General features: G+C 40.1%; 2 protein-coding genes across 2 annotated transcripts in view; one reads left to right on the top strand and one right to left on the bottom strand.

The window, feature by feature from the left end:
• pou2f2a (POU class 2 homeobox 2a) overlaps positions 1–1,163 on the bottom strand; it is a 100,738-nt gene extending 99,575 nt beyond the window's left edge. Inside the window, exon 1 of the mRNA XM_005459089.4 lies at positions 934–1,163. The gene's annotated coding sequence lies outside the window, so the exon portion shown is untranslated. The remainder of the gene's footprint in view (positions 1–933) is intronic.
• Positions 1,164–7,134: 5,971 nt separating this feature from the next.
• On the top strand, positions 7,135–10,717 carry LOC100705262 (uncharacterized). The gene is made up of 5 exons (XM_003454597.5): positions 7,135–7,889; positions 8,173–8,346; positions 8,840–8,901; positions 8,998–9,087; positions 9,887–10,717. Exons 1-5 carry the CDS (start codon positions 7,822–7,824, stop codon positions 9,991–9,993), a joined length of 501 nt encoding a protein of 166 aa, XP_003454645.1. The 5' UTR covers positions 7,135–7,821; the 3' UTR covers positions 9,994–10,717.
• Positions 10,718–15,346: the final 4,629 nt, after the last annotated feature.

Genomic DNA, 15,346 nt, shown 5'->3' with positions numbered 1-15,346 from the left:
CCAGAATGCTGTGTGACATCAGGAGAAAGCAGCTTGTTATCTGGATTTTAGATTTAACTGTTTACTTCAAGCTGATTGCCAGAATTTCTCATACAGTATAAGAAACACAAATATTTATTGATGTTATCAGTCAATATGAAATTAATTAATTTTAAACCTGTGAGTTCCACAGAGATGACAGGGAAACCAGAGGGTGGAAGAAGAGGGGGCGTCTGTATGTGAGGGGCTTTTCTTTCTTATCAGTCACTGGGCAGTCCTGATCCTTATTTTCCACGGAGCAATGAGGAAATATTATTTAACAGCCTGCAGTCACAGCTCAGCGACACTTCACTGCCACCATATTTTCATACTTTGTCAGTTCCTTCACAAATATTTCACGTGTTTATCTGCATTTAATCATCAGTAGGCCTACATTAGGTACAATACAGTTACAATATGAATTTCCTCATAAGCACATTAGACAATTTGCTTTTTTTTTTTAGCATGTCTTCTTAATAATTTGACTTATTTGATAATTGTTTTGTTTATTACAACTATAATTGATCTCCAGAAACCTGCTACTGGCATGGTTCAGTACGGCTGGAGCCACCATGTTTTTCACAAGTGAACAGAAAAACACGATTTGCCTTTTAAAAAGCTTTAAAAGGCCTCGTGGAGCCTTAACGTGAGGCTATTAGCCACAATAAAACGGGGACTATTTCAAGTGCCGTGAGGCTAATGGAAGGATTTAGCCTGCACCAATAAACCACCTAATTATGCCAAGTTTTCTCCTCACACCGAGTGTGTTTGGGCGGGTAGGTAACAGGGAGACTGACACTAATGTTTTGGTGTAAACTTTAAAAATTTCGGGGAAATTTTCCAGTAAATTTACCTGATAAACAGGTGTTCGGAAAGCTAAGGGCTAATTTAAATATCAATGCGCAGAACACTCACCTGTGTGTCCGCGACGCTGTTCCTACAGGCGGAGGGATATCTTCTAAGAATTGCAACTCCACGTCTCCGCGTTTGTTTGTATACTTCTTCATCATTTACTGTATTTTCTAAAGGAAAAACAGTCGCTATAACCTCCACGTGACACTTGTCTATATTTAAAAACGAGCCGGCTCCTCTGGTGCAGGCAGCGGCTGATGAGCTGCAGTAATGGTGGAGTGGCCAGCTGACCTTTGACCCGGGGGTCAGAGCGGCTGCGGCTCTGGGGCCCGCAGTGACAGACGCTCCCTGCAAATTGATGAAAAAGGCAATAGCTTTTATAATAAAAATAAAGAACCGCCAGCACCACATAATCACATAATGGCTCCTGCGCCGTTATTGATGTTTTAAACAGGTTTCCTGTAAGTAAGAGTTTATCGAGAGTCTCTCAGGATGTCTTGGATTTCCAAATTTGTCTGCACAATTTATGCAAACAGCTGTTTTACAATTCAAGCGCGGTTATTTATTTTTTCTTCCAAAAATAAAATCTATAAACACCAAATAAATAATATTCTTTTTTTTCAGTTTGTCAATATAGCCCAATTAAGGCCTTCACTTATCAGGAATCAGACAACCGAATGTCGAGTTTAAATGTTTATTTCGATATTATTCTTTATAAAAAATAATAGTAAATGTTCAGAATTTGAAGTGGGAATTATAAAGGTTGTGTTTGGTGCCAGGGGGATGTGTGGCCCTCCAGATATAAAATTGTTATTATTCATCAATTTAAATGAAAGTGTCGCAGTGTGGATGGAAAATCGATCGATGACAAATGGACATTAAAAAGTCTGGGCGACTTCAAAGAGGATTAAAAACAACAATCAGATCAGTTGGTATATATCTTTAACTTTGTTTGCAAAGCAATATCCAAGTGGAGGCCTAATGCATATTATTTAAATACATTTAAATTATGCAAAGAAAAAATGACGATCATAAAATGAGACACACCTATCTGGTTGTTTTGTTTTCTTTTTTTTTAAAATAATTTAGTCAAGATTTTAATTTCGTTTTCTTACACTTATCTGCTTTAAATAAATAATTATTTATTTTAAAAATATTTCTCTAGTTTTTATTTTTTGTTTTTCAGTGAGAAATATTTCACCTCGCTTCCGTTCTTCCGGTGAACCTGGCAGGCCATTTACATCCAATGCATAAAACAGACTTTAGCGAAATCTAAGGAAATATGTGCAGACTGAATAAATATTCTGTGCAGCATTAATATTCTGGATTTATCGTCACAGATTATGGCCTTCTTCTCTTTTTCTTTCGAGTGAGGCTTATTTGCATATAAGCAAATAATTCGGAATTTTGCGCACAAGATCGAGCTTCTTCTTTTCGTTTCAACTCGACAAAGTAGGGCACAAATTGCCACAAACAAAAATAATAGCTATTTTAAATTTGCATTTTTAGGTAAATTTGAATAAAAATAGGCCTTTTTAAAAAAGAAAACGAAATAGTTGAACGTCATATTTTGTTTTCTATATCAAAAGACGGCAACACGTGCAATAATTACACTAAAAGTGCAGCTTCTGATTTCCATCAGGTCACAATTTGTCACATTTATTGTTAAAAAGAGGCTCCAGCAGATATTCAATAATCAGCTGTCTTTATGTTGGAAATATCATATTAAAAATGTGACTGTGTGATAACCCAGTTATGCGGTTTTTGTAGGTTATTAATTTACTTTTTATTAAAAATATACCTTAAGTGATCTGTGTCTGGGTAAAATACGAATATGTTAAAGTGGGGGTTTTACATCACATTATGTCAGGTAACTACTCATACAATCAAGTAGCAACTGATATAATAATTTGGATTTGGACTGAAATTAATTTTGAGGCTTAGTTTAAAAAATAAGTTTGGCTGGTGAAGTGTGTGTGCAGACGCGCAAACCTGCATGGCGATGAAATAATTACAGCCTGGGCAATTTATTGATCGGCGTTCGTGGCTGTATTAGCGGGACCAGTGTTGCATGCAGCGCGCGTCCTCGTGCAAGGGTTTTAATGGGCAGCAGATTTTGGGGTGTGTGTGTTTACAATGCGACTCGAGATCAGGGTGAAAATCCCACTGACCTGTGTGTGTGTGTGTGTGTGTGTGTGTGTGTTTCACACCCCTGACCGATAGGATTTCCATTAATTTACCTGCAGCCTCGGAGTTTTTAGAGGAAAGCCAAACGCGTGTCAGGGAGTCTGTCAGGATGAGCCAGAGGAGAGTGAGGAGGGAGAAAACGGGCTTTTGTTTGGTGTCAATTGCTGCCACGTGTGGGCACGTGTGCGTGGGTGTGTTTGAAAGAGATAGAGAAAGAAAAGTCTGGATCATAAAACACACTGATATGGGAGCTCATAGCCTATAGAAAACACGCCATAAAGCGCTTCCTCTTTATTCTAGAGCAACCAAAGAAAGGGGACGTCAGTTTCCTCTTCTTGTGACCCTTCTCGTGTCTCTGGCCTGGTGGGGTGTTTGCTCTTAGAGCACCCTCTCCCTCTTTTTAATTGATTTACCGTAATTAACTCAGTGTGTTCATCGATTTCCCGAACACCGCCTCGAGATGGCCAACCTCATTATTTCCACGTTAACCCCGAATAATCCCGAATAAATACTCAGTGCATTCAATAACAATTAGACTCAGGCAGCACTAAATAATCCAGTTTCCTCTGGGTGACCCGTTTACCTTTCAGGCCGGGTGCTGAGACGAGGACAGGAGTCCTTACGTTGGAGCTGAAAGTTGGTAGAATCGAGAACCACCTTAAAAAGATTTCTTTCCATTTGAAAGATCAACAGAGTGAAACATTTTGGGAAAAGAAAAACCAGAAAATGCGTTCTGACATCACCTGAAGCCTCGAGGTGACCCGCACCTGCTTATACTGCAATGTCCTTCTCCTTCACCATTTGACCAATTAACCAGATTTAATCCCGTTTCACAGCAGCTCAGCCAATTAAAAGGCATAAGGTGCACATCAGTCACTTTGACTCTGGGCAGTGTGTGAAATGTCGAGCTGTAACATCCCTCTGTCAGGTTCAGTGGCTTTGTAAGAGGGGAGGAGGAGGAGGTCAAACTAGCCTGCAGGCAGCAGTTCAACCGGCACTCAGCATCGACTTCTGCCTCCCTCCACCTCCTTAATGTTTCATCCTATAACCAGCAGATATATATTTTATGGATAATGTTGAAGGTTTCACCATCATGCCATCATGCAAGATGATTTTCTTCATACATTAGGAGTATTAAGTTGGACGTCTGGAAGCAAAGTGACTGAATATGAGCATGCACTTTTTCATGCATGTTTGCAGGACTTGCTCTTTGAATATATTAAAATTAAAGCAACCTCAGAAATCAAGTGTTATATGACCTACAGATTTGTATTTATGTGTGTCTCATATATTAATTAAAGATATTGAGTTAAACATCGGCATTTACTGGAAAATGTTGCTTCACAAGAATAAACATATACAGTGTATTTTATTTATAAGTTTGATTATAAGATTTCAGTTATTTGACATATTTTTTTGCCCAGTGGTGTCAGGGAAAAAAAGAGAAAAGTGGAGAATTAAACTGTTTAAATTGGAGGCACATGGATAGTGAACAGTAAATACCAATTCTGTGTAAAACATTTTTAAGAACATACAAAACAGCATTAAAAAGAAAACATAAGATTTTTTTGGGGGAAAGAAAGCAGAAAGAGAAAGGAGGCAAAGTAAAACTTGACAAAAACAGTACCAAACAGAGCAGGACAGAAGAGAAAAGAGTGTAAGTGAAGAGGAGATAATAGAGTAGAATAGAAGGGGCTGGGAAGGACAGGAAACAGAAAGAGAGTTGGGGAGGGAAGGAGGGAGGTGGGTGATGGTGTTGGTCACAGGGGGTTAAAAGGAGGAGGCGTCTAAAGCTTGTGAATTAAACGCTGTGAGGCCCAGTGTCCTCGGCACGTGCACCAGGCCTCGAGAATAAAAAGAGCTCCGGCCCATCTGGCTTTTCTGAGAGGCGAAGAAAGGGGAAAGAGGGAGAGGCCGAGAGACATAGAAAGAAAGCAGGTGAGAGAGAGAGTGATAGAGACAGAGAAGGGGCTCCTGCACTGCTCAATAGACAGGATAATGTGTTAATAGTTTTAAGTCACTAATGGCATAAATGTAAAATGCAATGAGTCAGGTGCTTTTGAGTGAAAGGGTTGATGTTGGTGTCAGAGCAGGTGAGGAAAACAAGAGAGCAAACGGGCGTCGAGGAGAACAAACATGTTCAGAAAGAAAAGAAAAAAACATATAAGAGTAAAAAAAGGTAAAAGATTTCTATTTGTGGAAACCATTCAGGCGTATTTTTACTATGGTGTCAAATTACATGTGTGTGTATTCAGAAACAGTCGATAAGACATACTCACCTTTAATCCATACGTGTCCTTCAGAGGGTTTTTCTATAACTTCACAGTCTCTCTCTCACACACACACACCAACACACACACATCCCGTACCTCTCCTTCACTCAGCATCTTAGCTGTTTCCATGGCGACTGGAGTTGAGACTGCAACCAGCAAAGGGTGGGGCGGGGGGCACGTGCGTTTTTATGTGTGCTCTTGAGTGTGTGTTTGTGTGTGTGTGTGTTTGTGTGTGTGTGTGTGTGTGTGTGTACAGCAGCAGCAGCAGCAGCAGGTGATGAGGCTCAGCTCATGGCAGACAGTGCTTCAGCATCTGGGAAAGTGATTTCTCTCCCATCTAATAAAAGTTATATTAAGGTCATAGAGAAAGAAAAAAGAAACACACATTGTAACCATCATTAAAGCAGAAAACAGAGCTCACAGCTGGAACAAAAGAAATAAAGAAATGACCTGGACAGAAGGTAGAGGCAAGTCAGCAAAGGTGAAACAAGCTACTTTTCCCCCTCATCCTGCTTTTCCAACACTCAAGGCAAATCCTAAAGTTTACTCATTTTAATTTAAACTATCTAAGATACAAAATAAACATCTCCTGTAAATGTTGAGTTGTGCACTGACTCAATGAAATTATGAAAGAAATCATCCAAAGGCCCCTGACAAAGTTTTGTGGTATGGGGCATTATAAATTAAACCGACTCGAGTAGAAGGATCATACATGGGCAAATGTTACAGTTCAGCCTGCGATGTCCTAAAAAGAAAACAACAAAACACCAAAAATCAACAACAGGCAGAATTAAGCTGAGGAATCTCAGGCCAAGTCACTACAGTGAGTCTGTGCTGCTGTTTAATGCACTGTGTGTGCACCTATACAGCAAACTGCTGCATGCTGCGGTGTTTCCTAATTTAAGTGTTGACTTGTTGTACTAATAATATTTTCAATGTAATCATGTTCATGATTCAGTGTGGCCCTTTAAGTCATTGTGGCCCTCCCCCTTGTACACATTATAGATAACACTCCGTGATGAGGACCCTGTGTGAAAACGTCCTGATTTCTTTGTGGTGGAATTATTTTGAGAGAATGTTGTAATTCTTAGTGGGTGTTGTACTTTTCTTAAATAATTCCTCAATTAATGCCTTTGCGAGATCCTGCAGCTCAGTAGGAAGTGAAGTGAGAGGAGTGACGTGCGGCAGAGGGCCACAGCTGCAGAGCTACGTTACAGCCCTGACCCCTCCGCCATCAGGGTTCACCCAACGCTGAAAAGGCCTTTATCACTGCAGACGTTTAACCTAACAGCTAGAAAAATAGAACTGTTACTAATAATATTAACAGTGTCCTTTAGATTGCTTTAACAGTGCAACAAGAAATTCAGCCACCACTAATTTACTGTTAATAACTCCACTTACTGTGTTATTTAAAATATCATTGTAAAATAGGCCCAAGTGCAACAAACACTTTCTGCCGGTGACCTTGGGGGACACAGCACGAGAGCAGCCAAGCAGTGTTTAAATTAAATCGTAATGATCTGTGAATACAGCCGTAATTAACAAGGGGACAGTGATGGAAATAAGGACACACAAACCAGTTCATTTTTTCCTGCAGTAGTAACCAATGTCAAACGTTTATTTATGTCGTTTAAGACAAATGAACTAAAGAATATTTACACATTCATCCTGACTGCTAACATCAAGGCTTTCATTAGACAGCAGCATTTAAAAACCAACAAGTTATATCTAAGGTGGATCAATGTACACTGAAAAATGTGACTAAATAAAGAAACATTTTGTAGACTTAATAGTTGGAGGCTTGTCAGCATCTTTTGGGGAAACTGGAGGCTTCTGTGTGAACAGCTGATTAACACTTCCAAGTCATCTTTGGTAAGTACCTTCACCCTAAGCCTAAACCTCAACCCTGTCAAAATATGTGATTTTTGGCTTTTGAAATTTCTTCTACCAAGTCCTGGAAGTCAGGAGTCACATAAAATAATTTTCATCATCAATATAAAATACAACAAAACTATTTTGCCCCGACATGTAGCTTTTTGGTTAAAATTCATAAACCGTCTGTTGTAACACAAGAATTTTCCAAAACTGTAAGTGTGCTCTAATCAAATTTAAATAAAAGCAAATCATATTATTTGGACAATTTTATGTCATTTTGCGCAAATCATATAACATGTTATGATTTGGTCACCTTACTCAGGAGGCTATAACGTGAAAAGCATAAAGATTACTTAAGTCACATGTGAGACCATTTCTGCCTTCTGTCCTGAAGCCATGAAAGTTTCGAAACTTCCACTCTCTCCTCCCACTACCCATTCTGTGGGCAGAAGCTTCCCGTCATGAGCGCTTCGACGTCAACAAGGAAATAATGTTCGAGAAAACTTAACAAAACACGAAGCTTCAACAAGTCTCAGCAGAAACTTCACAGAAACAAATAAACAAACAAAAAAACTGCGTTTAAAGATCTACAGTCGAAAATAATCTGCAGGACCACATGGCGGATACGGAGATCTTAGTCGAGGAGGAAGGATCGCCAAAGGTCGCCCAGCTTTGCAACCTGAGGTCTGTAAACACGTTTATGCAGTTTGTCTGTCGGTTCGTTTGAAGAGATTTCTGAGATTTGTTTAGAGCTACTTGGTGAGCTTACCTCCAGATAAACTGTGGCTCCACATAATCGCTGGCTTTAGACAAATACGCAACCTTTTCTTAAAAAGGAAATTGTTTCATGTGCAGTCCTTCAAAATTAAAAGCACCAATAATAATACGAATACTACTACTAATAGTCAGATTGGGTTGATTGTGTTCAAAACTGAGTGGTGAAAGCTGTGTTTCCCCCCCTCCGTAGGCCGTTGTTTAGACGGCTGGAGGGCTTCGAGCGCCACCGTGTGCTCACATGGCTGAACTGCTGCCCTCGGCCGCCTGACTTCAGAGTTCCCAACGCAGCCAGATCACCTGACGACTCATTCAACCGGTTCCTGCGGATCTTCTTCCTCCTCGTCCTCAGCTTGGGCGTAATAAAGTAAATTGACTTTGTAACTGTTCACTAGGGCAGGGAGACACGAGGGCCTCACAAAACAACAACAACAAGAAAAACAAACAAACAAAAAAACCCAGATATTTTCCAAAAATATTTTGAGAGTAGACTAGAATCAAAGGAAATTATGAAAGAAACAGATACACATCCTCCAGATCTTTTGTTCTCCAGGAAATTTTATAAATGAATCAACTAGTTGTTTTGTGACATATTTGCAAAACTGAACAATAGTTGATCACATCGATGCAGATTTTTTGGAACTACTCTCATCCGTTAAGTCACTGATCATTCAGTTTGCTTATTTTAATCTAGAGTAAAGTATAATTTCACAGAATAAATCCCATTAATTCTTTCTGACACTCACAGAGGAAAACTTAATTTGCAGTATGTAGTCAGACTTGAATAAAATGTATTATAGTTACCTGTACTTGCCTGTACTTAGTGTATCTGATGTCTTTCTGCCTTCTGCCCTGAACAGGACGTTATATGAAGAGTCTGTGATAGATAACCTACCCAGCCCGTACAGCTTTATTCCAAAATGTAAGTATTCAATTTGAGATTATAATTTGAAGTCTGAATTTACCTTTGCCATTAAAACAGAAGTGACATTTCTTTTTCTGGCCTGTCATCCTGCAGACTCTCCTTTCAGCAATTTTTATGTGTCTGACAAATTATGGCTGATTTTTCCGCTTTGCTGGAGTGGAGTCGTGGTGCTAGTGATGCTCGGTGAGTAATGTTTAAACCTGGATTCATATTCATTCCTTGCCTCGAAGTTTTCTTACATGCACACATGGCAAACATCAGCAGCGGTGCTGAAATGTGCCGGAAATCAGTCACACATGTAGTCGTCCAAGCTGCACGGGGACTGTTTGATAACCCTGCAGTGGTAGTGCAGGGTATGGGAGGAGAAAGGGCTGAGGGTCCGCAGTGCTGAGAGATTGGCTTTGCACGGACGCCTTGTGACTTTAAGATCCTATTTGGTCCACTGGCTTAAAATCTAAAAAAAGGAAATCTCACTACTAAGGTGCTTTTGACCAGATAAGTCAAGCTGGATCTGAATTTGTATTCTGAACCACAGCTTGGCAACACTGTCACTTCTTTTAACGCTCGAGCATCCATCGTTGTATTTAACTGACTTTAGGGCCGAGAAGTGGCACGCACACAGCTTGGACACAGTATCATAAAACCACGTGTGTGATCTTATCAAATCCAAGATTTCAAAAATGAATTCAGCTTTCTTTTCTTGTTGAAAATCTGAGACGACTGGTGTGATGTTTGTTGTTCTGTGCCACCATTCTGCATAAATTGGTGCATGTTTATAAAAAAGTTATGAAGTCCAGCTCGAAAATGTCCTCAATAATTATGGAAAAATGTAGGAATTTATTTAGGAATGAATTCCAAAGTTTTTTGTTTTAATGCAGAGGTTTTGTATTTGATTACATGGCTCTGTATGAACACAGTTTGGCTCAGTTTGACCTTTGCTGGCGTGCTGATGTCGGATTCTGTCTTTTTGTGTACACCGTAGTCGCTGTGGCTGCTTGCATCGTGAAAAAGAAAATGAAGAAGACAGAATTCACGCCGCCGAGGAAGGAGGAAGTGAAAACAATCTCTGGTCTCATCCAGCAGGTGTAATTAAAGACTGAGTAACTCTAAAGGCTCGCTCTGTCATGAAAACAGGACTGTGGTGGGTTTATATGTGACAGTGCTGAAAGCTGTCGCACTTCTTCTTTTAGGGAATGGCAGAAACATAAGCTCAAAACTGATAACAGCCTGGAATGTGCACTTCCGGATTCATAGGGTAGGAACATGAGCTGTTAAAAAACAAAAAAAATCCACCCAAAATAATTGTCTAACCTTTTTTAATATAATGGATATAAGGAGAATTGTTAAAGTGTTAAACTTGAATGAAATGAAGATGATGCATGCATAAGAAATAAACACTTTTAACAACACCAGATAAAAAGTGTAAAGATAACAGTTAAATAACTCTCCAAACGTGGTGATTAAATTCCCTCTGCAGCAGCATTTTAACGTGAGCCAAAGGAGCCGTGAACGTACGAGGAGAAACGTGATGAAAATAAAAACTCACGTCAGGCCTGTATTTCTGTTTTATTGAGAAATTTAGATATTTTTTTTAATGTAAAGCTGCTTATGTTGTTCTTAATGTACGCTGAGCCACATCAGCTGTATTTGTTTAAACAACATGTATGTTGGCTGATGTATGGGTGTGCTGTTACACTAAAGAATGAAGTGTGTGGGGGTTATTTTAATCTAGATTCACACTTCTGCTGGACTGAGCAAATCTTTTTCATTTAAGTTGATTTTTCTAAAAAAGAATAAAGTGCACCTGAACCGAGCCGATGTGCTACAGCTTCATATATTGTTGCGGCGACAAAACAAGCGCGCGCGGGCCGAGGAAGAAGACAGACACAGATGGAGGGGGAGAGAAAGAGACAGCGACCACATACAACACCATTCATTATTAACACACCCAATATAGCTGGACTGGACACCTCCGTCTCCCCCTCCCTTCCTATTAACACAAACACACATACATACAACCGCAGAGCGAGAGCCCTCCAGGACCCACCCCCTGACCCTGCGACCTAGGCGCCATGGCAACCCTCTGACCCATCCCTCTGTTGCTGTGGTAACAACCTTGGAGCATGTCTGACCATTGCCTCCCCTCCACCCCAAAACATCCAACACACACACACATATATACTCGCACACACGCTCTCCCTATAGCCCTACAGCCGCCCCCTCCTCCTGCTCCACGCCGAGCCGAGGCAAACCGATCGATATTCTATCACACAGAACAGTGGAGCGAGAGAGAGGAGGCCACGGGCCAGCCAGATTACTGGGAGGAGGGGGAGGGACGGGGGGAGGATGGAGGGGTTAGTGGTTGACAAAAAGAGAGCCCTGTGTGTATGTGCGTGTGTGTCAGAGTCAGAGGAAACGAAAAGGGTTTTAGGGAAGGTAGGAGATGTGTGTATTGGGGACGTGTGCAAAAAGGGATTTTAGCGCGTGGGTATAATCGGGTAGGAGATTGAGAGATGGTGTGTGCGTGTGTGATTTGGAAGAAAGAGGTAGAGAGAGAGAGTGTGTGTGTGTGTGTGTGTGTGTGTTGGGTTGGGAGAATAAGTGGGTAGAAGATTGAGAGAGGGTGTGTGTGTATGCCAGAGGAAAGGCGTTTCGGTGTGGCTGTTATGGGGGATAAGAAAGGGATGTGTGTGTGTGTGTGTGTGTCGTAATGAGTGGAGCTGCACTGCTATAAGGCATCTCCTCTCTTTTATATTCTAACAGATGTTTGTTAGTGTATTCCTGGTTGTGTGTGTGTCTGTATGAATAGAATACTTTCATTCAAGTGTCACACACCTGAGGGTGCTCAGCCCTCATGGGCTTCTAAGACTTTACTCACATAAAGAGGCAGGAGGAGATAAAGGGAAAGCATACCCATGTTTTAAAATTTACTACATGGCACTTTTATATTTGAGTATTTTACAAAATCTGAGCTGAAGCCAAATGCCGTGTGTGGAAAGAATTGATCGGCGTTCATCTGTAATCCGTTTAATATGAACATTTGAAAATGGGTGGTGCAGCGTTTGGCTTTGTTGCCACACAGCAAGATGGTTTTGGGTCCAAACCTCCTGGTCAGCCCGGTGTTCTGGTGTCTCTGTGTGTTTTTCATCCACAGTGGTGAATCTAGACTGGCTGTAGGCGTGAATGTCAGAGTGTATGGCCATCTATCTCTCTCTGGTCACCTGTCCAGGGTGCTTCATGCCTTTTGCTCTTTGTCACCTTGGAGAGGGTCCAGCCTCCCTACAACCTGAAGTTAGATAAACCATTAAAAAATGGGTGGATATCTGTGCATTGCGTTGCATTGGTATCTATTCAAGTGAGCAAACTAACCAGCTAGAATGTACCCTTTAGGAATATTGGGCTACTTTGTACCTCAGTAGGAGAATGATTCACCAGCTCAGTGCTCACCCATTTCCAGGATGCCAAATATCATCATCTTGTTTCAGTGCAAATGGTATAAATGTCCACTGGATGGTATCACAGAAGGTTTTGACTGATGACATGTTGGTTTTTTCCATCTCTTTTCTAGACATAACTATATTTGCATTAAAACATGAAGTGCTAAGTTATCAGCTAAGTCTAACAATCTGGTTATCAGTCCGATCTCCATAACAATATCAGCTGATTAGTGTCAACTTCTTGAATAACAAAAATAAATAACACTCACCAAAACTGAAGCACAAGCATCTTAGATGATCTGAATCACACAATAGGCAATATTTTAGTCATTTAGTGGCCAATGCTAAAAAATGTCCAAAAAACACTGATAGCACAAATATGGTGATGAGGTCCAGTTCAGTGACTCAAGTTAGAGGAAATTATGCCTATCGGACACAGAGTGGTTCCAGCTTACTGGATGGGGAGAATGTTAATGCCCCAACTCGAGTATTATATATATGTTTTAAAAAATATCGCTGTTTGTAGAGGTTTTTTTATGGCTGTAAAGGTGGGCATGGAAGTATAGGGACTGGTGCTTTTGGAGTGAGCCTCAAGTGGCCACTACAGGAACTGCAGTTTTTGGAAATTGCATGCTGGCTTCATTTTTCAGTGCTGGAAGTTTCTGTTTGGCTACAGAACCCCCCTTGTTGCAAGGTTAAATTTAAAAAAAAAGGGGGGCATCTGAAATAATGGATGAGTATGCACTGTGTCGCAAACATATCTACTGAAGTTAGCATGCTAAATAGCTAGCACCAACCCCTACCCTTGTGTGTAGAACAGTTCCATTTCCACCGCTGTTTTGTCAAAGCTGCTTGAGTCACACAGATACATGCAAGGCTCTTGCCATTTGCTCATTGATGATGGTTAGGACAACTATGTGATTTGGTATTTCACCCTCACCTACACAGCTCTCCACAGGACTGAGAGATGGGACTGACATTTTTCTGGATTTATAAGAGTTTGGAAATTCAGGAAGAATTTTAAGTAAAAGCTTGAGTACAGTAATGATCATGATAGAGACAGTTCAGATCAAAGATGGGACTTTTATCTCTTCACTGTATAGTAAACTTAATTGTTTTTCCCATTATCTACACCAGGTAACTTTACAGGTTTGCAGAGCTGGCAGTGAAGCATGATGCAGTGTACAGTATTGATTTGATCAGTCCTTTATTGTATGACAGGAAACTTTCTGTCAGTTTTATCTAGGATGAGGAACAGCTGCTATGCAGAGACAAAACTTATAGATTACATATTAATATCACTCATATGTTGGTGATAAATCATAACAATTGTATAATTTTAAGGAGTAAACAGGTGATAAACTGTAGCTAGTGAGCATCAGGGCTATAATGTATCAGGTTGGATGAAAATCCTCAGAGGAAGAAGCAGAAAACAAACTAACAAAAGAGGTGACCTATATCCTTGGGTTACAAGAGGGTGTGTGTCAAGTGGGCAGGAGCACTCATTTGCTCTGTGAGCCTTGTAATAGTATTCATGAAACACGAACACCATTGCACTCAGTCACTGTGTGTGTGTACAGACACAGATATATATACACACACATAAGAGACTCATCTGTTCACAAGTACACGAGCAGCATAACACGCAGTCAGAAGCTGTTTTCTCTGCTCTCTAAATAACCACTGCTGCAATCAGTGTATAAATCAACCGATTTTAATGGGATAGAAGAAGAAAGGCTCATTAAAGAGGCAGATGACCAAACTAAACAATGTGGTTATTGTAAGAAATGATAATAAAGTGTAAATAAGTGCAAATAAGAAACAAAAAAGGATGTTCAAGTGTCCTTGTTTTATAAATGAACATAATAAGAATCCCCTGCATTACATTATTTACAGATTCTCAGTGAAAGGTAAAACTAGTGTTTGCCATTATTTGGCATTTTCCTGCTAACAGCTGATTTTCCTCCTACTCAGCCCTTAGCTAAATTAAGGGATTCTGATAAATTAGACGTTGCTAAGATCCTGGTATTATGCATATTAAATGCTCTGACTTGTGGTTCTGTTGAGTTTTACTGCAAAGATTTCTTTAGGTCTTCATTCCTGTAACTGAATGTCTTTGTGGAAGCAGCAAACAGGTATTCCATCAGCTGAGATATCAGAAGGATATTATAAAGGCAACTTTATAAAATTACCCTCTACAAAAGCTAAAACTTCCAGGGCCAGCATTTTAGCACTGCGTGTGCTGCTGTTGTGTTAACGTTTGATATTTCTTTTTAACTCACTGCAACACCAAATTAGTTCAACTTTAATTCCTATCTTTTCCAAATACTGTGTCATGGTAGTATTTTTTTTAAAGAATTGTGTTGATAGATTTTGTTAATTTAAAAGGTTTTAAAGTATTTTTAAACCCAGGACTGAGCTTTTAATCCTGCTTAATTGAAGACCACATTAATATATATAGAGAGAGATTTTTGGCCTTTTAGCTGTTGTTGGATAGAGACAGTGTAGATAGACAGGAAAGTGGGGAAGACATGCAGCAAAGGGCCACGATTCAGAACTCCTGGGCCTACTGCTCTCTGGCCATAGGGCATATGGTCGACTGCTCACCCACTGAGGTAACCTGGCAATAATATTTTAAGGAACAGCAATCTTAAACTGGGTCTCTGGATCATGCACCTGAAATTTTGATGTCAGAAATAACCAGTAACCTTATAGAATGGCCTGGCCTGTATTTGTATAGCGCTTTACTAGTCCCTAAGGACCCCAAAGCGCTTTACACATTCAGTCATCCATCCATTCACACACAAAGTAACTTTATAGAAGTTTACAACTGGCTAACATTTTCACTTGTTGGTGTGATGCTGTATTTAAATCAATTGTATGTATATTAAAAACGAGGATATTAGGAAAATAATTTGTTTATGCAGCAGATACTATCAGCAGGATATTACATCTAAACTTCCATTTGCCAGTTCTGACATCTTTTCTATTGTTATGCTTTAAGT

The sequence above is a fragment of the Oreochromis niloticus genome, linkage group LG22, assembly GCF_001858045.2.
Source record: "Oreochromis niloticus isolate F11D_XX linkage group LG22, O_niloticus_UMD_NMBU, whole genome shotgun sequence".
Taxonomy (NCBI): Eukaryota; Metazoa; Chordata; class Actinopteri; order Cichliformes; family Cichlidae; genus Oreochromis; species Oreochromis niloticus.
This window is presented reverse-complemented; position numbering and strand designations above follow the sequence as displayed.